Source organism: Eumetopias jubatus, unplaced genomic scaffold, assembly GCF_037043125.1.
Source record: "Eumetopias jubatus isolate StellerSeaLion01/CBP00866 unplaced genomic scaffold, mEumJub1_p1.0 scaffold_2, whole genome shotgun sequence".
Taxonomy (NCBI): Eukaryota; Metazoa; Chordata; class Mammalia; order Carnivora; family Otariidae; genus Eumetopias; species Eumetopias jubatus.
The window spans coordinates 34832023-34855660 of NW_028274808.1; the positions used below are offsets into that span (position 1 = coordinate 34832023).

The window sequence follows — 23638 nt, forward strand, 5'->3', positions numbered from 1 at the left end:
CCCCAAACAGATTATTTCCCCACATCTTGTTGCTCTTAGTATCCCAAAAAGTTTTTTTTTCCTTAGATCAACCTAGGATCCCCACTACATGAGACTAGAGAGCTAAGCAGAGAATCCCACACGTTGGTCACCTGTTTCTGCCTCGCAGATTCATGTCTGTTTTATGATCATGAGACTTAACTGGTTTCCACTTAACCAAGGCCCAACTTTGACCCTGGGTCTTTAACAGGTAAGGATAAGTGCAAAATCAATGCATTTCAATTTCCTCTTAACGACAGGGGCCATGCACTCCTCCCTATTAAAAGTATCCTACGTATAAGTCAGCCGCGGTGTGGTGTTTTAAAGATATGTGTCATCACACTAAATTTGAGGTCTGCAAAATCTAAGTCCCGAAAAGCATATTCTCTTGCCTCCAAATGTATGCCAGAGGAGGGCTTATCAAGAGAACAAAGGGAAATTCTAGCACAGTTAGCTCTTGACATCTTGAGTTTCTGGACCTATGACAAGAGTCATACTCTTCTTTGCTCGAGATTAACACACACACACACACACACACACACACACACACACACACACCCCTAGAGACCAAAAACTCAAGAGTCATACTCTTCTTTGCTCGAGATTAACACACACACACACACACACACACACACACACACACACACCTAGAGACCAAAAACTGAGCTTTTGTTTTGTTGCTGGTTTTTAATACCTAAGGTGGAGTCAAACCATTAATAACTAGATCAAATGCCTTTCCTAGCCCAACCAGTTTCTTTCTGGTAAACTTCCTCCTCTCGGTATATATCTCACTCTCCAAATCTCAGCTATCTTGAGCACCCAAGGGACATACCGGGGCAGCAGAGAGGCTTGGTTTAAGTAGGTTCCCCGGCACTGTGGAAAGTCCCAGGAAGCCGGATGGAAAGCTTGCAATTTCACCTACTGCTGAGGGGGCAAAGAAGACTTCGTTTGCAATTACGGGGGGGGGGGGGGAACCCAACACATCAACTAAGCATCACGTTCTTACAGGTTGATACTGTGACTAAGGGGGAATCAGCTCATACAACAGAGACAGAAGTAACCATCTAGGTTTAGGATTACATTGGAGAGGAGGACGGAAATGAAGATGCAGACCTCTGAACCCTTCCCAAAATAGGGGACTTAAGGAGGTTTTCATTTCTCGCAAAGCAGTAACAGAACCTTTGGAGTCTATACACAGGCCCCAGTAATCCAGGAACCCAGAAACATCTTATAAATACCAATTAAGCCTGGCAACAAGCTCCATGTATAAATAGGGAAACTTGGGTGTTTAGAGACCGAGCAGCCCAAAGCCTAACAATGAGTCAAGACCACAGTGGGCACCAGACCCAGGAATCTGGAATCCTCATCTCTGGCGGGGCCATGCGATCTGTCTTTCAAGGGAATAAAATGTTCACACAAGAAACAGACGGCAGAGACAGATGATAATACCCGTGCATCTTGGGATGGAACAAGACAAGGGATGGCCAAATGGCGCCCAGTTGAAGCTGGAAAGGAAGCCAACCCAAAGCCCCAAATGTCATTTAATCAAATGTAAAATTAGCATTGCTTCAGCACCTCCTTAGCAAAGGCACTGCTCACCTTATGGCTTATAAGTTAATGCCAAGAGATACCCTACCCATCCTCACCTCAAGGCTCTCTATTTTTATCTGATTTGAATTCAGAAATGCCTATTCATCTTTGGCCAAATAAGTGAATCAGGTATTGCATTTGCAAGCATGCAAGCTGAAACTGGACCCACGATGCAGAAAAGGGAGTCTGGCAACTTCAAACCCTCTGGCTTTTCCTGTCCCCTTCACAAGGGAAAGTTAAAATACCATTTATATCTAAAACACCCAATTGGAATCCGTGTGCTTCACAAATAGGAGTTGTGGTAATATGACTGACTTGCATATTTAAGTTCCAGCAAAGTAACCAATTAAGCTAAGGAGGCCAGCTTTTGGTACAGTACACGAGCATAATCAAATGTTCCATAATCAAACGCTCCATGGCAAACACCTGCGAAAGAGAACAAATAAATGGGTGATACCTTGAAGTGAAATGGGTGGTGCCCAGCTCTCCCTGTGGGAGTCATATACCCTAGCACACAACTCTAGACTGAGAAGCTACAGGTGAGCAGCCAACCTTTCAGAGGAGGACCAGAGAGAACCTGACAAAGGCCAAAAAGAAACACAGCCTACCTCCCACTTCAGCTGGGCCAAGGGCAGACCCTCGCTCCAACTAGCATTGGGAAATCCTTACTAACTTTGGGGCTCAGGGCAAACCGGGTTAATAACTTTCAGTCTGAAAGTGAAGACCAAACTGTTCTAGCAGGCTTTGGGGGCGGGGGTGGGGGAAGAAAAGGGGAAGAGGGAGGAGCAGATTCTCTTCACCAGCCCGTAGGCCGCAGTTGAGGTGGGGGTGAGGGACAGCCATCTCTGGGCAGCCTCCACCCCGCACTGTAATGCCCCAGCTCTGTCCCCGGGTGAGCCTCTAGGGCCAGAGAGTGTCCGTGGGGTTCACCCTCCACCTTGACCCTCCCTGCTCCCAGGCCCAGCCATTCCCAGCTCAGTGTCTAGGACAGTTAAATACCCAGGAGGCTTTCCACATAAGCTAATGAGTGTATCAAACATCCACACTACCCACACTAGTAAGAAGAATTCGTCAGCCCACAAGTATTTCCAATTCATCGAAAATTCATTAAGTGCTTACTAAGTTCCGGGCGCTGAGCGACGTCCCGCAGATTCAAAAACACCCCAGGTACTCCCCCACCCCCACCCCTAGCGCCGGCTTCAAAGAGCCCACACACTGGGAGAGCTGGGGCTGGACAGCCGAAGGAGAAGTTGAAGCTAGGTGAGACTGATTATCGGCCCGGGGGATCCCTGTCCAAAGGCCTCTCTCTGTCCGTCCCCTTGGGACACAGCGGTGCGGGGAGCGCCGCGCTCGCTCTAAAAGGATCTCAGCGCCCAGCCACACGTTCCCCACCCCGCACTGCCCCGCTCCCCGGCCCGCCGCTCCCCGTTCTCTCCCCTCGGCCCGCACTCACTGGGTCTTCCTGCGGCCCTGGTCCCGGTGCAGCTCCCGCAGGTCCACCTCGGCCCGGCCCAGGAACTTGTCGAGGCCGAGCAGCGCGCGGTGCAGCACGGTGAGCTGCAGGGTGGCGGCGGCCGCGGCCCCGTCGGACAGCAGCGGCGGCAGTTCGAAGGTGGCCTCCTCCCGCCACACTGGCGCGCCCAGGCTGCGCTCCGACACCGAGGTGGCGTATTTCTCCTTGCCCACCTGGATCACCGCGTACGCGTCGCTCGTGCCCCCGGGACCCTTGGCCCGCAGGCCCCGCGCCTGCAGCACCGTCACCTGCACGTGCGTTGGGGACCACACGGCCCCCGGGCCTCGGCCCGCCGAGGCCGCCAGGGACATGGTGACGGTGCCGCGACCGGCTCGGAAGCGAGGAGACGATCGCCGCAATCCGCGGCCGCTGCGGCCCGCCCCGCCGCCCCAGCTTCTTTAAGGCTTCCGGCCACGCCCCCCGCCAGGCCCCGCCTCTCCTCGCCCGGGCCGCGGCGCTGGCCCCGCCCGCTCCACCTGCCCGCGCTGTGCCGGCCTCCGCAGCTCCGGCGGGCTAGCAGCTCGGGCGCCGAAGGCTGGCGAGGCCGGGGCGGGGGCGGGGGCTTGGAGAATTCCGGTGCGAGAGGTGTTGGTTAAGGGACGGGGTCCCCAACTGCCAAAGGTCGCACGGCGCAACCGGAACTGACCGGGGCACTGCCCTGGGAGTCAGACCTCATTTCCAATCTGGCACCGCCAACTGGCAGGTGTGTGAGCTGGCACAGATTACTTAACATCTTTTGGTCTGAGTTTCTTCACCCATAAAATGAGATAACAATCTCCTCCTAGTGTTGCTGTAAAAAAGATAATGTAGCCTGGCACACGGTGAGTTCTCAATCAAGAGTAGCTATGAGGGTGATAATGAACGCGATCCCCGATTCACTGCTCTTTTGATTTTGGCCAGCCGGTGGTTTACTCTGGGATGGCGCCAGGTGGGTCGGGAAGGAGGAGGATCATTTGAGGGCACGAAAAGGGGAAGGTAAGGGGTGGGGGAGCGGTCAGGAGGTGATGTGGGAGTGTCCTATTTTGCCTGCCCTCGCCAAATAAGGTGAGGCTAGGAGGCTAAATTAGGGAAGGTGAATAAAGGAGGAACTGAAAATAGGATTGCCAAACCAAACATAAGGAGAACAGAGTGCCACCCCCACTCCAGTTCCCCCAGCTCTCCCTGAGTGGATCCTGGTCAGTCTCTCCATGCTCCTTATCTCTGGGCTTCCAATCATTCACTTCTTTGTTCCAGATGTCCATTGGATTGGCAGATTCCCTTCATTCCCAGGTCCTGCTAACCGTGACACTTCACTCACATTTACTCCATGGGTAAGCTTCCAGTAGTCCCTGTCTGGGCAGGGACCAGGTGGTGACTTATTTAACTTGTCCCTTCCGTAGCCCCTGGCAGAAACCTAGGTACACAGTGGGTCCTCAGGAAGTGCTATGGAATTGAAGAGTGTGCAGGTTATACCAGCCAACCATGAGCACATAGTGTATCCTTTTCCCATGGAGGAAATTAGAAGATGCATGATGCCTGGGCTTTGCACTGAGGGTGGCTCCCGAGTGGGAAAGACCTATTCAGTACGTTGTAAATATGTAATGGTGATAGAAAGGGAAAAGAAAGGAGGCACCAGACAGGTAAGTGATGGGCAAGCCCTAATAGAACTCTGTTGTTTTGGTGCCATTTCTGCTTCTTCACCATCTATTGGTGTCATTCAACCTCATGGCTCCATTCATTACCATAAAGATTTACTGAGACCTTACTTGGTGCCTGTGCTAGGAGCTACGGAGGGCACAAAGCCCTCTGAACAAGATCCAGTTTCAAGGCACACCATGACAAATGCTATAAAGGAAGTCCTAGGGACACGTGGGTGGCTCAGTCAGTTAAATGTCTGCCTTTGGCTAAGGTCGTGGTCCCGGGGTCCTGGGATTGAGCCCCGCATTGGGCTCCCTGCTCAGCGGGGAGCCTGCTTCTCCCTCTCCCGCTCCTCCTGCTTGTGTTCCCTCTCTCTCTCTCTCTCTCTGACAAATAAATAAATAAAATCTTTAAAAAAAAAGGAAGTCCTATACTAATAAAATGCTTTGGGGGTTTTGAGGTTGGAGTGACTTCTCTAAGCAGGTGGATTTTTTTATGAAGGCAGTGACATTGAGCTGGGCCCTAAAGCATATACCAGATTTGCTGGTATATGCTTTAGAGGGGGACACAAGGGAAGAGCATTTCAGGAAGAGAGAAAAGAACAGCCTAAGCAATGGTATGGGGGCCTGAAAGTTCAAGGCATGTTTAGGGGTTATGGGCACCCCATGGCGCTGGAATGTGGGCTATTTTAGGAGGGCACTGGGGGTGGATGGTAGAGATAAGACAGGCAAGGTAGGTGGGCCCAGATCATGCAGATCATGAACACCAGACTAAGGAGTTTATACCGCAGTGTTAGGCCAGGGTGAGCCAGCCTTCAGAGGATTTTGAGCAGTGGTGTGATGAGGCTGTGTTTCACGTTGTAAGGCAGGTATGAGCAGAAGTCACCCAGCGCCCAATATCATGGCGGGTCACAGCCAGATGCCTTCATGTTCACCTAGGGCCTGTCTGCCTCTGGCCTCACCCCACCCTGCCACTTATCCATCCTTGCTGTCTATTCCAACTTGGTACCTTATTAAATAAGGCATTGACTTCCCTCCTGGTTTTCCTACCTGTGCACTGCTCCACGACATCCCAGCTGGACAAAGTCAGAGATCTGGGGTCCAACCTGACCCTGGGAGTAAAGTTTTTCAGCTCTCCTCTCCCGTCCGCCCCCACACTCACATCGTTAGTGCTGCCCCACAATAAAGATAGCAAGGAATGAAACCTAGCCGGACAGCCTCACAGGCTGAGTAGGACACCAAGCATCCCTTCCACTCATGGAAAGGATTAGAGGACAAAGGGGGTGGGGGCAAGGGGGAAGGAAAAATTATGAGTACCTTGTGACTTCATGTGTTTGGGTTTTGTCAGACACACATAGGCTCTGTGGTTAAAGCAAAGGTGGTAGGTTGGGAGGGAAAGCTGTCCCACCACCACCACCAGGAAATCAAGATCAAGATCCTTCTAGACACTGGACGTTGGCATGGGTTAACTCAGAGGAGTCGGGGCTCACTAGAGGCAGGAATTGGAAATATGCCAGGGGAGAGAGAGAAGCCAGGAGCTAGAGCACTGGGTGCACTTGGTGCTAGAATGCCTGGGTGGCTGTTTTCTCCCTTCCTCCAGCCAGAACACATTGTCCCTCAAGCCTCACTTGCTGACCGCCTGGGAGTAAGTCTGTCTTCTCCTAATTTTATAGCCCCACAGTCCATGCTGGGGGGTGTGCAGTTGCAACAACAAGGACGACGACAGGGCTGGCGCTCCACCCGGCCCTGTTCCCTACCTGCCTTCAGAGGAATCCACCTGGGCATCCCTCCCACCCTCTCCCACAGGCCAGGTGGTCCTGGGACGGCTTGACCCCTCGCAGGTTCACTGCATTCCAGGAGCATTTATAAACACCTCCCACAGCCAGGGTGCAGCAAGTTGACTTCTCGTTCCTCTCACCGGCCCGCCTCTAGCCCTGACTGAAAGAGGAAAAGAGTTTCTGTTGGCCCTGAGCGCGTGGACAAGGTGCCTGGCAGGTTGGACTGGACAGGTTAGCCACCTGTCCTCCTCCCAAAGCAACAGACTAGAGCATGCCGGGACTCCCAGACACCAGCCGTGCAGTTAGATGACCAGCACAGGTTTGCTTTTGGGAGCAACCAGGAACAATCCCCCAGGATAAGACATTGTGTAGAGCCATGCTGGGGGTGGGGAGGAAGGGCCAGCAGAGGGAGAGACGTTTACCACCCTGCCACTGTCAACCACTCCTGCCCACAGGTCCTCAGTACACCCCCAACTGCAAGGGAACTAACTCAAAAACCACCGGGGAGGGGGGAACCTGGGGGCCTCAGTCAGTTCAGCTAACTCTTGGTTTCAGCTCAGGTCATGATCTCAGGGGTGTGAGACCAAGCCCTGCATCAGGCTCTGCGCTCAGTGCGGGTCTGCTTGTCGCTCTCCCACTGCTCCTCCCCCTCCTCAAAAAAACAAAACAAAACAAAACCCACACCTCTGGGTGCTCTGAATGGGCTAATGTGCTGTCCCAAGGGAGGAGCAGAAAGTGGCTAGTAATGGTTGCTTGTCTTTCTCCTTTGCCTCGGACTCTGGGGTGTGGTGACAAACGTCCACACGCATGACTCATTCACTGGAGCGCTTGTAAACAGCCTTCTGGCTTCTCCAGGTCCAGCTGCCTCAGACTCTTGCCCACTTGGCTGACCAAGGAGACTACTTTCCAGGTGTCAGCTCTGGGAGCAAGGGGCTCCTGCTTCAGGGGTCAGCGAGCCAGGGGAACAAGTCCCCAACATCAGGCTCTCTTTCCATTGCCCCAGTGGGTGTGGCAATGCGGAAGTTAAAACTATGGCCACACTGAGGGGACCTGGGGGGCTCAGTTGGTTAAGCATCCAACTCTTGGTTTCTGCTCAGGTCATGATCTCATGGACTGTGGAATCGAGCCCTGTGTTGGGCTCCACGCTCAGCAGGGAGTCTGCTGGAGATTCTCTCCTCCTGCCCCTCCCCTCATGTGCATGCACAGTCTCCTCTCTCCTCTCAAATCTAAAAACACAAAAAACAAAAACAACTACAGCCACACTAGACAGAGGATGGTCTCAAGAGGCCAAGGCTCACACTTCCCCCTTCCCCCCATTACTTTGTTTAACAAAACTTGCATCATAGATAACACAAAGATACTATCTTTCTAATTTACAGAGAAGGCCCTTGAAGCTTACAACTACAGTCCTACAGACCGTAGAGAGAGAACGTGAACCCCTTACCTTCCCCTTTCTCCACTAAGCCTGCTGTGCCTCTCCCATTCAGAATGGCTTCTGGTCTCCTAGCTTCTTTCTTAGACTCTGATTCAGTGCTTCTTTTATTCCCCTGTAAGCATCTCAAAGGCAGGAAACATGGTCCTCACCATTTCCCAGTGCCTTGCAAGCAGAAGGCAGGTCGGGTTAAGTGGGAGAGGCATAGATGACTCTGAAGCCTTTTAGCACCACCTGATATAAACATCTTTTGAAAATCTAGGTTCATTTTTTTCTGATTATAAAAGAAACATGTGTTCCTCATTAGTGCAAAGCTGTACCTCACCTTTCCAGAATCAGTTTCACGACATACCAGAGGACAGCAGAAGCTCTGAGCGTTTATTCCTCCTTGAATCGTCCCATTGGAAACCACCCCTCAGGGGCTTGTTCTCCTTCTGGCCTCTTCCATATAAGCCACGAGGCTCCCCCTTCTCAACTGCGGGACCCCTGGGCACAGACCCAGAGGCGGAGCTGGCCAAGAGGTGCTGTGAGGAGCCCCAGCACCCCTTTCTTCTCTTCCCTCTGGACCCCACAGCACATGGCGCGAGGCTGACGGGTATGTTGACTTTTGACCCAAAGGAATTATAATATAGGCCTGGAAGCCGCAAGGCAAGCCCCACGTTCGACATTTCACCAATTCCAAGGCTGGGGTGGGGTGGGGGCGGGCACAGCCAGAATAAGACTCCTTACCAAGAGGTCCCAGGTTCAAACCAGGTTCTATCCTTAAGTACCCTCTTCTTACCTGCCCTTATGGTGCCTCTGACGAATCTCTGCCTGACTTTGGGAAATGCTACCCCTTACCTAGCCTACAATGCATAACGCTTTTCCTAAGTCTAAGCCCTTTTCCTAAGACTAATCATTCACCCTGAAGTAACATTTCCCATTGCCGTCCCAACCACCGGCCCTCCAAGTTTGGGGGACGCCTTCAGCCAGGAAAGTCAGTGACACTAAGGGCTTATAGAGCACTTTGGGAACAAATTACAAAACAGCACATTCTGTGGCCCCATTGGGTCCCCCGATTCAAGGTTCTGTCAAAACCCGTTAGACTAAAAAATATATATACATGTCCCCAAAACAGACATTCCTGAGCGATGGTAGCACCTAACCCCATAATGAGAAAGAAAATATTGTCAATAATCATTCATAATTTTTAATAAACAGAGGTATTGAAATCTAATATATACAGGAAGTAGAAGGAAATGTGAAGAAGGCGAAAAAGGAAAATGTCCTATAAACATTATCTGCAGAAAAGTGCATTGAAAGTGCATAGACGTGTTCGGCGTGGTGAGTCCTCACAACCCATATCAAGAAATAGAGCAGTATTGACACGTGCAGAAGCCATGCCTTCGTCCCTCTCGGTCACCGCCTTCTTTCCATAGGGTAGCAACCACCACCCCAGCTCTCTCTCTGTGATTAGTCTTGCTATTTTTGAACATTATATAAATGAATCATACACTGGGTATTTATTTGGGGTCGGGCTCCTTTCACTCAGTATTATGAGAGTCGCCGGTGGTGTTCATGTAGCAGTAATGTGTTCATCTTTATTGTTTTATAGTCATCTATCACAATTTATTTTTCATTCTACAGTTGATAGACATTTAGGTTGTTTCTAGTTTGGAGCTTGTAGTGGGTTAAATGATGCCCCCCGACCCCACAAATATATGCACATCCTCATCCCTGGAACCTGTGAATGCTACTTGTTTAGAAATCGAGTTTTTGCAGGGGTGCCTGGGTGGCTCGGTCAATTAAGTGTCTGCCTTAGGCTCAGGTCATGATCCCAGGGTCCTGGGATCGAGCCCCGCATCGGGCTCCCTGCTCGGTGAGAAGCCTGCTTCTCCCTCTCCCACTCCCCCTGCTTGTGTTCCCTCCCTGTCAAATAAATAAATAAAATCCTTAAAAAAAAGAATACATTGCTGTACATTCTCCTATGTCTTTTTGTACATATACATATCCATAAACATACGCACACACCTAAGAATGGAATTACTGAATCGGGTTGGGTATATGTTTAGTGCTAAGAGATATTGCCAAATAATTTTTCAAAGCAGTTAAACCAATTTATACTCCCACCAGCGATGTTGGAGAAATCCAGGTTCTCCACATTTTTGTCAACCTTGGCATTGTCAATCTTTTGTATTTTGCCCTTCAGGTAGATGTACAGCAGTTTTAATTTGTATTTCCATGATGACTAATGAGGTTGGGCACTTGTTTATTGACCATTTGGATACGGTCTTTTGTGATGTGCTATTGGGTCTTTTGTCCATTTTTCTTTTCTGTTGTCTATGTTCTTATTGATTTGTGATATTTATGTATTTGTATTATATATAATACATAATTTCAAGAATTCTATTGTGTATATATAATATATGTATATATATTAAATACCTTGGTCCAAAAATGCATTGCAAATATCTTCTCCCACTCTGTGGCTTGCCTTTTCAGTCTCCGTGGTGTTCCTGGGTGAAAAGTACTAAGTTTTAATGAAATTTGAGTTATTCGTCTTTTCTTTTATGATTGGTACTTTTGTGTCCTGTTTAAGAAATCTTTTTTTTAAAGATTTTATTTATTTATTTGTGAGAGAGAAAGAGAGCACAAGTAGGGGGAGAGACAGAGGGAGAAGCAGGCTCCCTGCGGAGCAGGGAGCCCGATGCGGGGCTCGATCCCAGGACCCTGGGATCATGACCTGAGCCGAAGGCAGATGCTTAACCGACTGAGACACTCAGGTGCCCCATATTTAAAGAAACCTTTGTTGCCCCAAAGCCATGAATATATTCTCCTTTATAATCTTCTAGAAGCTTTATTGCTTTACCTTTCACATTTAGGTTAGCAATCCATCTGGAATTAATTTGTATGAATTGTTGGGGCTTGTGTTCCCTCTCTTGATGTCTCTCTCTCTGTCGAATAAATAAATAAAATATTTTTTAAAAATTGTATGAATTGTTAAAAGACAATTTTTTATTTATTTTTTAAAAGATTTTATTTATTTATTCGACAGAGAGAGAGAGAGATCACAAGTAGGCAGAGGGGCAGAAAAGATAATTTTTTAAAAGATAAAATCATGACTCTCGTACAGATATAAAAACTAATCCATTAAAAATTTATTTAACTTACTAAGAAGAAAAACTGGCAAGGTGTTTCGGCGTGTTCAAAAGTGGGTCCAAAGAACAGACACATTTATAGATCAGGAATATTGAAACGAAATATGCAAATTAAGGCAAAATAAGTTTTTCCATGGCGGGGGGAAGGTGTCCCTCCACCAGACAGAATTTATTTTCATGAATTCTGCTTTGCTATCAGCTATCTACAATTTACAGAGTTATAGAATAGTTGCCATAAAATCACAATCAGATAACCCAGAGGCTATGCTACAAAAATGCGGTTTTCCATGGAAGCATAAATTTTTCCAACCATATAGTATCAGATAGGAATCAAGATTCTTTTGGTTTTTCACAACATATCCCATAGACCGAGCACCATTTATTGAAAAACCTAGCTTTCCCCCACCAGCTCTTCACCGTCATGGTTATGTGTGGATTTGTTTCTGACCTCTATTCTGGTCCATTGGTCTACTGGTCTGTTCTTGAGCCAATGCCACACTGTCCTATTATTATAGCTTTCTCATACTTCTCAATATCTACTAATGTAAAGCCTGCAGCTTTGTCCTTCATCCCTCTAAATTTCTTGGCTATTCTTGGCCCTTTGTGTTTTCATATTCATTTTAGAATCAACTTCATTTTTTTTTTAAAGATTTTATTTATTTGAGAGAGAGAAAGCACAAGAGGGGGGAGAAGCAGACTCCTGGCCGAGCAAGGAGCCAGATGTGGGGCTCAATCCCAGGACCCCAGGATCGTGACCTGAGCCGAAGGCACATGCTTAATCGACTGAGCCACCCAGGCGCCCTCAACTTGTTCATTTCTAAAACACAACAAGACAAAACAAAACAATAAAAACTTGCTCAAATTTTAATTGAGATTGCACTGAATTTATAGATCAACTTGGGGGAAATTTCACATCTTTACAATATTGAATCTTTCAAACAATGAGCAAGATAGATTCTTTTTAAATTTAATTTCTCTCAACATTTGTAGTTTTCTACATAGGTCTTGTACATCTTTTGTTAGATTTATTCCTAGGCATTTGATGTTTTTGATTCTATTGTAAACAGTATCACTTTACATTTTCTTTTTTTTTTTTAAGATTTTATTTATTTGTCAGAGAGAGAGCACAAGCAGGGGGAGCGGCAGGCAGAGGGAGAAGCAGGCTCCCTGCTGAGCAAGGAGCCCGATTCGGGGCTCGATCCCAGGACCCTGGGATCATGACCTGAGCCAAAGGCAGACGCTTAACTGACTGAGCCTACATTTTCATTTTTAATAACCATTCATAATTTGTAAAACCTCTCTGATCCCAGGGTGCCTGGCTGGCTCAGCTGGAAGATTGTTCGACTCTTCATCCCAGGGTTGTAATTTCAAGTCCCATGTTGGGTGTAGAGATTACTTAAAAATAAAATCCATGTTCGGTTGTTCTCCTTCATTTTCTCTCTTCTTCTCTGACATATACACCAGCCTGTGAGGTCTCTGAGGCCTACCAGGAAAAAGAGAGCTCCCTTGAGAATGCAAAGAGATGACCCTTTGAATATGGACTCTATTAAACTCTTAACCCAAAACCTTCATTCACTTCAGTTTCCTTTTTTTTAATACCAAGCCTTCCTTTATTTATTTATGTATTTACTTGAGATATTATTCACATAACCTAAAATTCACCATTTTATTTATTTTTTTAAAGGATTTTATTTATTCATTTGAGAGAGAGAGAGCACAGCAGGGGGAGAGCGCAGAGGGAGAGGGGGAAGCAGACTCCCTGCTGAGCAAGGAGCCCGATGCGGGGCTCGATCCCAGGACCCTGAGATCATGACCTGAGCTGAAGGCAGTCGCTCAACCATCTGAGCCACCCAGACGCCCCAAAATTCACCTTTTTAAAGTGTACAGTGCAGTGTTTTTTAGGATCATCACTATGTTGTGCAACCGTCACCACCATTTAGTTCCAGAACATTTCCATCACCCGAGAAAGAAACCCCATGCCTCTGAGCAATCAGTCCCAGTTCCTCCTCCCAAGCCCCTGGTGACTACTAATCTGCTTTCTGTCTCTATGGATTTGCCTTTTCTGGACGTTTCATATAATATGTCCTTTTGTGTCTGGCTTCCTTCACTTAGCCTCAGGTTTTCGAGGTTCGTCCAAGCCGTAGTATGTGTCAGGACTTGATTTGTTTTTATGGCATCGGCTCTGTGTTCACATGGGAAAGCAGTGAGGATTGGTTCATAGGAAATCCAGAAAGCAAAGACAAGTAGAAAAACATAAAAAAAAAAATTTATATTCTATCTTGGAAAAATAGCAACAGAAAAACAGCATGTTTTTCTTTTTCTTTTACAAAAGTTTTTAGTTTCTTTTTTTTAAGTTTTTTTTTAAGATTTTATTTATTTATTTGAGAGAGAGAGAATGAGTGGGGGGGAGGGGAAGAGGGAGAAGCAGACTCCCTGCTGAGCAAGGAGCCTGACGTGGGGCTCGATCCCAGGACCCTGGCTGGGATCATGACCTGAGCTGAAGGCAGATGCCTAACCAACTGAGCCACCCAAGTGCCCCAAAAAACCCAACATGTTATTCTATGCACACTTGTCTTTACCTGCAGTTGCGATTATACTGTATACACACACTTTTGTATCCTATTTTTCCCACGTTTTCTCATTTTATTGGAAAATTTCATATACTTAATTTCCAACGGTTAATTTCATCATTGAATGTACACTAGTTTTTAAATGATGTCCTTATTATTAAACATGATGCTATAAATAATACTTCCATGAAAATCTCTGTGCATAAAACACTGCCCATACTTAGATTTATTTCCTTAACACATTTCCTGATGATATATTCTGGGAAATAGGTCAAAAGCTGTAAACATTTTTAATATTCGTTATTCATAATGACAAATATCACCCCCCCGGCAATGTATTGGGAAAGCGATTTCCCCCATCCTTGTCCAATACTGAGTATTATACACTTTTTATTTCTGTTAATTTGATAGATTAAAACAGTGATTTTTGCATTTATGCAATTGTGAAATGTGTAATTTGCATTTCTTACATTTCGGGCAAGGCTGAATATTTTTTCATGTGTCAATCACTATATTTTACATGTGAAGTGTCTGTTCCTATCCTTTGACCAATTTCTTCACTGAGTCTTACCACTTGTTTACAAATTTATAAACATCCTTGTGTAATACAGACATTGACCTTTTGTAGTTTCTGATCATCTATTTTTCCTCCATTTTGTTGTTTACCTTTTAACTTGGTCATTAATTTTTCATTTTTACGTGGTCATTTTCTTTTGGGGGGGTGGGAATAATGTTTTCCATTGCCCTTAAGCTGAGAATGCCTTCCTCCCTGTGGATATGAGATAAATGTTCACTTACGTTTTCATATAGCCTTTTTTGGCTTGAATTTTTGCCATTTAGCATGTTAATCTTTCTGAAACTTATACTGGTACATGATGCATGGTTTAAAGATAAATTTTACTTTTTCCCATGAACTGCTAATTAAATATTAAAAGATAATTTGTTGAATAAACTGACCCTTCCCTAATTGGATTTATAATCCTTCCTTATCATGTAATAAGTGCCTATATTTACAGGGTCTGTACCTAGTCTGCCTGAGTGATTCTAACCATCTTAATATATGATTCCATCAACTTACCCATTTTGGGAACTTTCAAGAAAAGAGAAGATATATATTGGAGAAGATAACCTGGATAAGCCCTTCTTTGCTTGACTTTATTGAATCCTGATATCACAGGCAAAGGCAGTATCTTCTAAAGGTCGATAATCTATCTCCAGGCTAAACTAGACTTAAACCATCCCCGAAGGCATTCATGAACCAAGGAGGACCTCGCTGAGATGATAGCATCCTGGGAGATTTTTATCAAACATTAGTAATCTTCGGAGGATTGATATCTAATAGAAAAAAAAAGAATACAGGTAAATATAATCGATGGTAATTTCCAAAAACACATGAAGAGAGAGATGATGACTTATGTTTTAATGGTCCTTGACTAGGTCCTTGACTTCATATAGGAAGACAGACTAAAACATCTTACAAGTTGTGAAGCTTCATGCAGAAAATAATTATAAAAACAAATATAAAAAAACCATGACAAGTGCTACGGAGCTATCTCTTTTCAGTATCTTTCAAGTTATTTTGACTATGACTTTTCTGTCAAATACATTTGACATCAGGACCTACAGGAACTAGTACTCTAAGCTCTGAGAGTGACATCAGGAGGATGAGTAGAAATTAAGTGGGTGGAGAGGAGAAGAATGGTCCCAGCAGAGAAAGCAATATGTGCAAAGGCCCTGTGGCAGGACAGAACAAGTGATCATAGGCATTGTAAAAAAGCCTACCTGGCTGAAATCTAAAGAGCCAAGGTGATCATGATTTGAGACGAGGCTGCAAGAGTCATAGGATACAGACCATGTATGACCTCAGAGGCTACGGCAAGAGCACTTGTCTCAGACTCAGATTTGTTTTGAAAAGATCACTGGCCACCGTGGAAGATATATAGAAATAGGGCTGAGCATGGATGAAGGGAGATTAGTCAGAAGGCTATGGCAGTTGTGCCAGTGAGAGGTTATGGTGGCCGGACTGAACAGTAATGGTGGAGATGAAGGAAAATGAATGCAATCCAGAGATTGCAGACAGTCATTCCACAGGACATAATCAGTACCCTCTCTGTGCCATGCACTGTTCTAGGTCGTGAAGACACAGTGGAAAACAAGACAGGCCGGGTCCCTGCCCTTAGGGAGATTACGTTCCGGCTCCAGTTTTCTGGCTTGCATAACTGTGCGGACAATGATGCCATTGACTGAGATAGGGAATCCTGGAAGAGGGATCAGGGGCTATTTTGGACACGTTGAACTTTGGGTACTTTTGACACACCCCAAGAGGATGGCAAACAGACTGTTGGAAATAGGAGTCTGGAGCTCAGAGGAGAAGTCTGGCCTGGAAATATAAGTGTATTTTCTTCATCAGACCTAGAACCAAACCAAAAGATAAGAGACACACCATGACGTATCTTTGTGCGCATAAAGCTGAGCAGAAGCTGTACAAGAATTCATCTCAAATGACATCATCCTTGCTTACTGGATACTTACAATACACTGAAAAATCACATTATGTGAATGGGCAGCTGCTACGTATCTGTACATGTGTATATACACACCTTGACATACCCGAACACACGTGATTTGCTTGTACTTACTGGTAAGTTTCCCCGTTTGCGTTACTATTTTTTTCGCATATAGTGATCCTAAACTCCTTACTAAATTGTGACAGTGATGAGCAAAGTCAGCTTTATATTAGAATTATTTAAGCCTATGTCTACCCATCATGAACTTCTAGAGGGTAGGGCCTTGCCTAAATTTCATCGTTTGCCCTAGAGTTCTGCATTCAATGGATAAAGTTAAAATTTTTTTCTCCCTCGGACTCATTCATTCATTCCATGTATTGGGAGTCCAGATTTGCATCTGTGCATACCTTAAGACACTCATCACAAACAGCTAAAATTGTGCACACAACACAAATAATCATTCCTCTGTTACTTTAATTCCTAATTCTATTACCTTACGTGTGTGTGTGTGTGTGTGTGTGTGTGTTTGCGTCTATGTATATCTACTTCTGTAAAGAAAGTCCTGGTCACGATTATACTCCTATTTAGATGTGCAAGAGGCCAAGCTGGGTAGCGCAGTGAGGAAAAGAATGGTCTGGGTATCAATAGGCATAAATCTTAGTTTATGCTCTTCAGCTCTGGGACCGTCAGCAAGTCATTTAATCACTTCCAGCCTGAATACTCTGCACGAATGGCAATAAATGGTCTCTCTGGTCTCTTACATCTCCAAGATCCATTGAAATCCAATTTGATGGTAAAAAACGGCTTTTCAACACTTAGATGCCTCCGACCACAAACCTTTGAAATACCTCAGAGAAAGCAGGAAATACTTCTAAGTATTGCGTATGGCTACATTCATCTTCTAAGATTGCAGGAGGGCCGGGGAGGGGAATGTGTGACTTAAAACTGAAATCCAACGTTGGTGCTGGAGTTATGAAGCATCATCTCGTTTGAAAGTTGCTCTAGAAAGGGGTACTTGAAGGACCACCCTGCTGAGGAAGGGGAACACGAGGTCCTGCACTTTGAGAATTGTTTAGATTTGTAGCTAGTGTAAGAATATGATAACCAGGGGCACCTGGGTGGCTCAGTTGGTTAAGCGCCTGCCTTCGGCTCAGGTCAAGATCTCAGGGTCCTGGGATCAAGCCTCGCTTCGGGCTCCCTGCTCAGCGGGGAGCCTGCTTCTCCCTTTCACTCTCCCTCTGTGCTCCCCCCCCAATAAATAAGTAAAATCTTAAAAAACAAAAACAAAAACATATGACCAGCAGCCTGATCGGCTTTCATATGAATGTGGAAGTCACCACGTGGTGCGTAATGGAAAATAAAATATCAGGAGCTCTCGCTTAGATGACTTAGTTTCATGTTATTTTCTGCTTACGTTTTGCTCATCTAATAGTCTTTTTAGAAGTCATTTCAAATGTTCCGGTCTTGTGAGTTTAGAGCGCTGCAGGGAGCATTAGGGAAAGGTCATGGGTCCACAGTAGCAAATGGTTAAAGGGGCACAGCGTCCCCAGCCCTCACCCCGCCCTAAAGCTTGGCGGTAACAGCAGGGACCCTAGCACCGGGGGGAGGGGGGAGGCACCTTGGGAATGCCAGGAGTCAAAAGTCAAGTCTGCGGTCCTGTCACCTCTTTCCATGAGGAGACAGCCTTTCTCTACTGTGAGTTGTGGAAGATTCTGGATGTTATGGTCACTAAGGGGTGTAGTCATTTTCTCACATTAGCACAAGGTTTAGCCAATATCAAAACATCTGACCTTTCCGCGTCGTGTTTTTCTTTCTTTTTATTTGTACCCTGCCCTGTCTCAAAAAGGATTTAAGACTGTTTACAAAATCACGTAAGTGAATTCAAACAGCATAAATTAGAACACCCCGAGGAAGGTGAGGCAGAGGAGAAACAGGAATAGGGACATAAATGTGTGTCGAGAGTGAGACTGGCAAGCGTGGGGTTCCAAAGGCACACTGGCCTTTGGCGTGTTCGGCTTAAAACTTGCTGAAGCTGTCAAACCAGTGTTGTGTTTGCATTCCCCAGAATCCTATCATTGTTGGGGACAAAGCCCAGCGATGCAATCAAATCCAGATTCACTGGATAGGAGGAGACCTACCTCATCCAATGCCCTAACCGAGTGCAAAGTACCCAGTTCCCCAACTAGTCCCCATGGATGCTTTCTGGAACCTGAGCTCACTGGATAAGAGCCCCAGATTTAAAACTAGAAGGAAAGAGAGGTTTCCCGAGTGTTTGGTCTGTTTGACTGCGGAGTTCCAGACTCCTCAGAGCAGTTTGAACTTTCTAAGGGGAGTGGGGAGGGGGCACTCCCAGGAGTTTAAAAGGAGCAGGCAAAGCCAGGGAAGCCACCCTGAGCTGGGTCCAGGGTGAGTCAGCCCGGCTGATGGAGGGGTGTGTAAGGATGCCTCCAGATTTCTTTACCCCTCCCAAACTGCTGGTGGCCACCACCCAGGATTTCACCTGAGCGGCATTCCAAAGACATTTGGGATACCAGCGCACGTGGGAACCACGCAAGAGAACAGATCCCAGCCCTCCCTCCTCCCGGGGCGAGCTGAAGAGCCCTAAAGAGCTCGAAGAGGAAGATGATCTCCATCTCCCACACCCTCCTCTGCTCTGGCCGCTGGAAGGGAGAGAGTTACCAGGATAGAGATGCCCTACTTCTCAAGTTCAAAGTTCAGGTTTCCTCTTCTGGGCTCCCAAGTTTACTCAACAGCACCACCTGCTGTCTCCAAAGTCGGGAAACCGGAGAGAGCCGCTGTGTGTGTGAGCCTTGCAGATTCAGGTTTCCCCCTCACAGTGCCTGTAAGACTCTTAGAAAAGGGAGGGCAGGACACCCCTGCAGGCCAGCTTTATGCCCTCTCCTGCACGGCCCCTGTTTCCCTCCTCCACGCCAGCCCTGCCCCGTCAAAACCTACCAATTTCCCACAGCTTTCTGCTAATTCCGCCACTAGTACCACCACAACCATCCCTCTGACACCCACTTAACCATTGCTAAAGCAGGTCCTGGACCCGAAATCTGTCCCCGGCTTCTGCACTTCCTGATAGGAAGGGGTGGTTAACTACTTAGGGGCTGGTAGGGCGGCAGACCCCTAAACGTTCTCATGGGGGACACGCTGCCCAGTAATTTTTTTAAATTGTGATAAAACACACATAAAATTCACATTTTTGTTTTCTTTTAAGATTTTATTTATTTATTTGAGAGAGAGCATGAGCAGGGTGGGGAGAGGGAAAAGCAGGCTCCCCGCTGAGCAGGGAGCCTGATGTGGAACTTGATCCCAGGACCCTGGGATCATGACCTGAGCCAAAGGCAGACGCTTAACCGACTGAGCCACCCAGGCGCCCCTAAAATTTACATTTTCAAGTGTACGGTTCAGTAGGGGTAAGTAATTCACAGTGTCCAGAACTCTTTTCATCGTAACCCTGGTAACATTCTCAACACCGTTCTCCCCCCAACTCCCACCTCTCCTGTCCCCTCTCATTATCTCAAGTTCTTCTTCATTGTCATATATTTTTTAAATTGATCTCATGAATCCTCATGGAGCTCACAAAATATGCTCCATTAGCTTCGCCATCTCTCAATTTCCCACTGGCTGTCTTTAAACACTGGTTTAGGGGTGCCTGGGTGGCTCAGATGGTTAGGCGTCTGCCTTTGGCTCGGGTCATGATCTCCAGGTCCTGGGACCAAGACTCATGTCAGGCTCCCTGCTCAGCGGGGAGTCTGCTTCTCCCTCTGCCTCTCCCTCTGACCCCGCTTGTGCTCGCTCGCTCTCTCTCTCTCAAATGAATAAAATAAAATTTAAAAAATAAACACTGGTTTATTTTGTCTTTCTTTCTCCTCTCCTTAAAGCAGTTTCAGTTCCTTGTTTTGACACCTCTTGACAAAGAGAAGGCAGGGCAAGAGAAAGGAGTTGAGGTTTGTTCATTTTTCTGCTGCTGAGCTCTGTGAGAGTCAGCCCAGGAAGGAGCAAAAGAATGAGTCCCCTACGGGGCACTGGATCCACTGGCTTCCCTGAGTATTGTACGCAAATTGTATGTACCTGTGGGAATATATATATTTAGGGAGACATTCTCTACCTTTCCTCAGATTCTCAAAGGGGTCCCTGGCCCAGAAAAAGCGAAGAGCCACCGACAGCCACCCTGGAGATTAGCATCTGGAGCTTTCGTTTATCCAGTTCCTTCCTTGATCAATCAATGGCGGTGAACCACATGATGCCCAACAGTGTCCTTGCCTTGTATTGACCACAGTTGTGGACTGAGTGAGTAAGGACATCAAAGAGTGGCAAGGACATCACAGAAGGAAAATTGGAACAAAGAGCCCAAAAGAACATTGAAGTGGAATCATGTGTGAGGGGGGTTATAATCTGCAGACGTTCCTGCGAAGCCAGAGAGATAAGGAGGCTAAACAGAAGCCTTTCACACCCTACCATGGCCTTGTGTGGCTCCTTGAGTTCTCACCTAGTGACTTTAGTGACCACAGAAACTTCTGGAAGATTTCTGCTAATAATAACTCTTACTGAGCACTTATTATGCTCTTTACAGACATGACCTTCTTCATCTTCACCACAACCCATTAAAGTGGGCATTTTAATCCTCATTTTACAGAGGAGAAAACCGAGCCTTAGGAATAATAGGTAATTTTCCCAAGGTCAAAGCACAGATTTGAACCCAGGTTTGCTTCACTTCAAAGCACATCCTCCTGACCACTAGGCTGTCCCTTGGTGTTTTTTTTTTATTGTAATAAAATGGAGAAAAGCTCATTTCTCTTAAATACAGAATACACCCTACCTCCTCCTCACTCCCTCCATGGAAATCCATTTCCATTGGGGAAATACTAAATAAGCTGTTCAGGTGTGTGTAGAGGGAGATGGTACCCCCAGGTATACCCCCAGGTGCTCCAGTAACAAAGGGTGCTTTCTAAACTGCCTTCTAAAGGCTGGACACTGCTGAACGGAGAGTATAAGCTTGGGGTCTGAACTAAGCTGCTCAAGATCATTAAGAAATTTGTGAGATGTAAACAGGAGAGAGGAAGGGGAGGAAAAGGTGGCTAGTAACCAGCCAGGGACTTTCAGGGAACAACAGGAAAGTCTACTAGGGAATTTACTAAGTTTGCCATATGGGGTGCCAAAACAAGATAGAGACACCACAAAAAAAAAAGAGGCCAATATTTCTGATGAACATAAATTCAAAAATCCTCAACAAAATACTAGCAAATGGAATTCAACAATACATTTTAAAAAATGATACACCGTGATCAAGTGGGATTTATTCCTGGGATGCAAAGGTAGTTCAATATTTTCAAATCAATCACTATGATACATGACATCAATAAGAGAAAGAATAAAAACCATATGATCATTTCAATAGACCCAGTAAAAACATTTGACAAAATACAACATCTATTCATGATGAAAACCCTCAACAAGGTAGGTCTAGAGAGAAAATACCTCAATATAATAAAGGCCATATATGAAAAACCCACAGTGAACATCATACTCAATGGGGAAAAACTGAGAGCTTTCCCCCCAAGGTCAGGAACAAAACAGGGATGTCCACTCTCACCACTTTTAGCCAACATAGAACTGGAAGTCCAGTACTCCAGACAACATAAAGAAATAAAAGGCATCCAAACTGCTAAGGAAGAAGTTAAAATCTCACTATTTGCAGATGACAAGATACCATATATAGAAAACCCTAAAGACTTCACCAGAAAACTACTAGAACTGATAAATGAATTCAGTAAAGTCACAAGATACTAAATCAATGGTTCAGAAATCTGTTGCATTCCTATAGGCCAATAATGATACAGCAGAAGGATAAATTAAAAAAACAATCCCATCTACAACTGCACCCAAAACAATAAAATATCTAGGAAGAAACTTAACCAAAGAGGTGAAAGACCTGTAATCTGATATCTATAAAACACACTGATGAAAGAAATTGAGGATGACACAATGAAATGGAAAGACGTTACGTGCTCATGGATTGGAAGAACAAATATTGTTAAAATGTCCATACTACCCAAAACAACCTACAGATTTTTTTAAAATATTTTATTTATTTGACAGAGAGAGAGAAGAGAGAGAGCACAAGCAGGGGGAGCAGGAGAGGGAGAAGCAGACTCCTCGCAGAGCAGGGAGCCTGATGTGGGGTTCAATCCCAGGACCCTGAGCCGAATGCAGACTTTTAACCGACTGAGCGATGCAGGTGCCCCACAATCTACAGATTTAATGCAATCCCTATCAAAATACCAACAGCATTTTTCACAGAACTAGAATAAAGAATCCTAAAGTTTGTATGGAACCGCAGAAGACCCCCAAATAGCCAAAGCAATCTTGAAAAAGAAAAGCAAAGCTGGTGGCATCACAATTCCAGACTTCAAGCTCTATTACAAATCTGTAATCATCAAGACAGTATGGTAGTGGCACAAAAACAGACACACAGAGCAATGCAATAGAATAGAAAACCCAGAAATAAACCCACAATTATATGGTCAATTGATTTTCAACAAAGCAGGAAAGAATATTGAATGGGAAAAAGACAGTCTCTTTAAAAAATGGTGTCAAGAAAACAGGACAGCAACACACAGAAGAATGAAACTGGACCACTTTCTTTCACCATACACAAAAATAAACTGAAAATGGACTAAAGACCTAAATGTGAGACCTAAACCATAAAAATCCTAGGAGAGAGCACAGCCAGTAATGTCTCTGACATCAGCTTTGGCAACATTTTTCTAGATATGTCTCTTGGGACAAGGGAAATAAAAGCAAAAATAAATTATTGGGACTGCACCAAAATAAAAAGCTTATGCACAGCAAAGGAAACAGTCAACAAAACTAAAAGGCAACCTATTGAATGGGAGAAGATATTTGCAAATGTCTTATCAGATAAAGGGTTAGTATCCAAAATATATAAAGAATCTACACAACTCAACACCCAAAACAAATAATCCAATTAAAAAATGGGCAGAAGACATAAACAGACATTTCTCCAAAGAAAGCAATCCAGATGGCCAACAGACACATGAAAAGATGCTCAACATCACTCATCATCAGGGAAATACAAGTCAAAACTACTATGAGATATCACCTCATACCTGTCAGAATGGCTAAAATAAAAAACACAAGAAATAACAGGTGCTGGCGAGGATGTGGAGAAAAAAGAACCCTCCTGCACTGTTGGTGGGAATGCAAACTGGTGCAGCCACTGTGGAAAACAGTATGAGGTTCCTCAAAAATTTAAAAATAAAACTACGCTATGATCTAGTAATCACAGTACTGGGTATTTACCCAAAAATACAAACACTAATTCAAAGGGTACATGCACTGCTATGTTTATAGCAGCATTATCAACAATAGCCAAATTAAGGAAGCATCCCAAGTGTCCATCAATAGATGAGTGGATAAAGAAGAGGTGGTGTGTGTGTGTGTGTGTGTG

The 23638-nt window shown here is 45.5% G+C and overlaps 1 protein-coding gene across 2 annotated transcripts in view; it reads right to left on the minus strand.

The window, feature by feature from the left end:
• RAB11FIP1 (RAB11 family interacting protein 1) overlaps positions 1–3495 on the minus strand; it is a 31431-nt gene extending 27936 nt beyond the window's left edge. For both annotated transcript variants that reach the window (XM_028095334.2, XM_028095333.2), the window contains exon 1: positions 3062–3495. In XM_028095334.2, the coding sequence (XP_027951135.1) occupies positions 3062–3432 (371 nt within the window). In that variant the 5' untranslated portion in view covers positions 3433–3495. The remainder of the gene's footprint in view (positions 1–3061) is intronic.
• Between the last annotated feature and the right edge of the window lie 20143 nt (positions 3496–23638).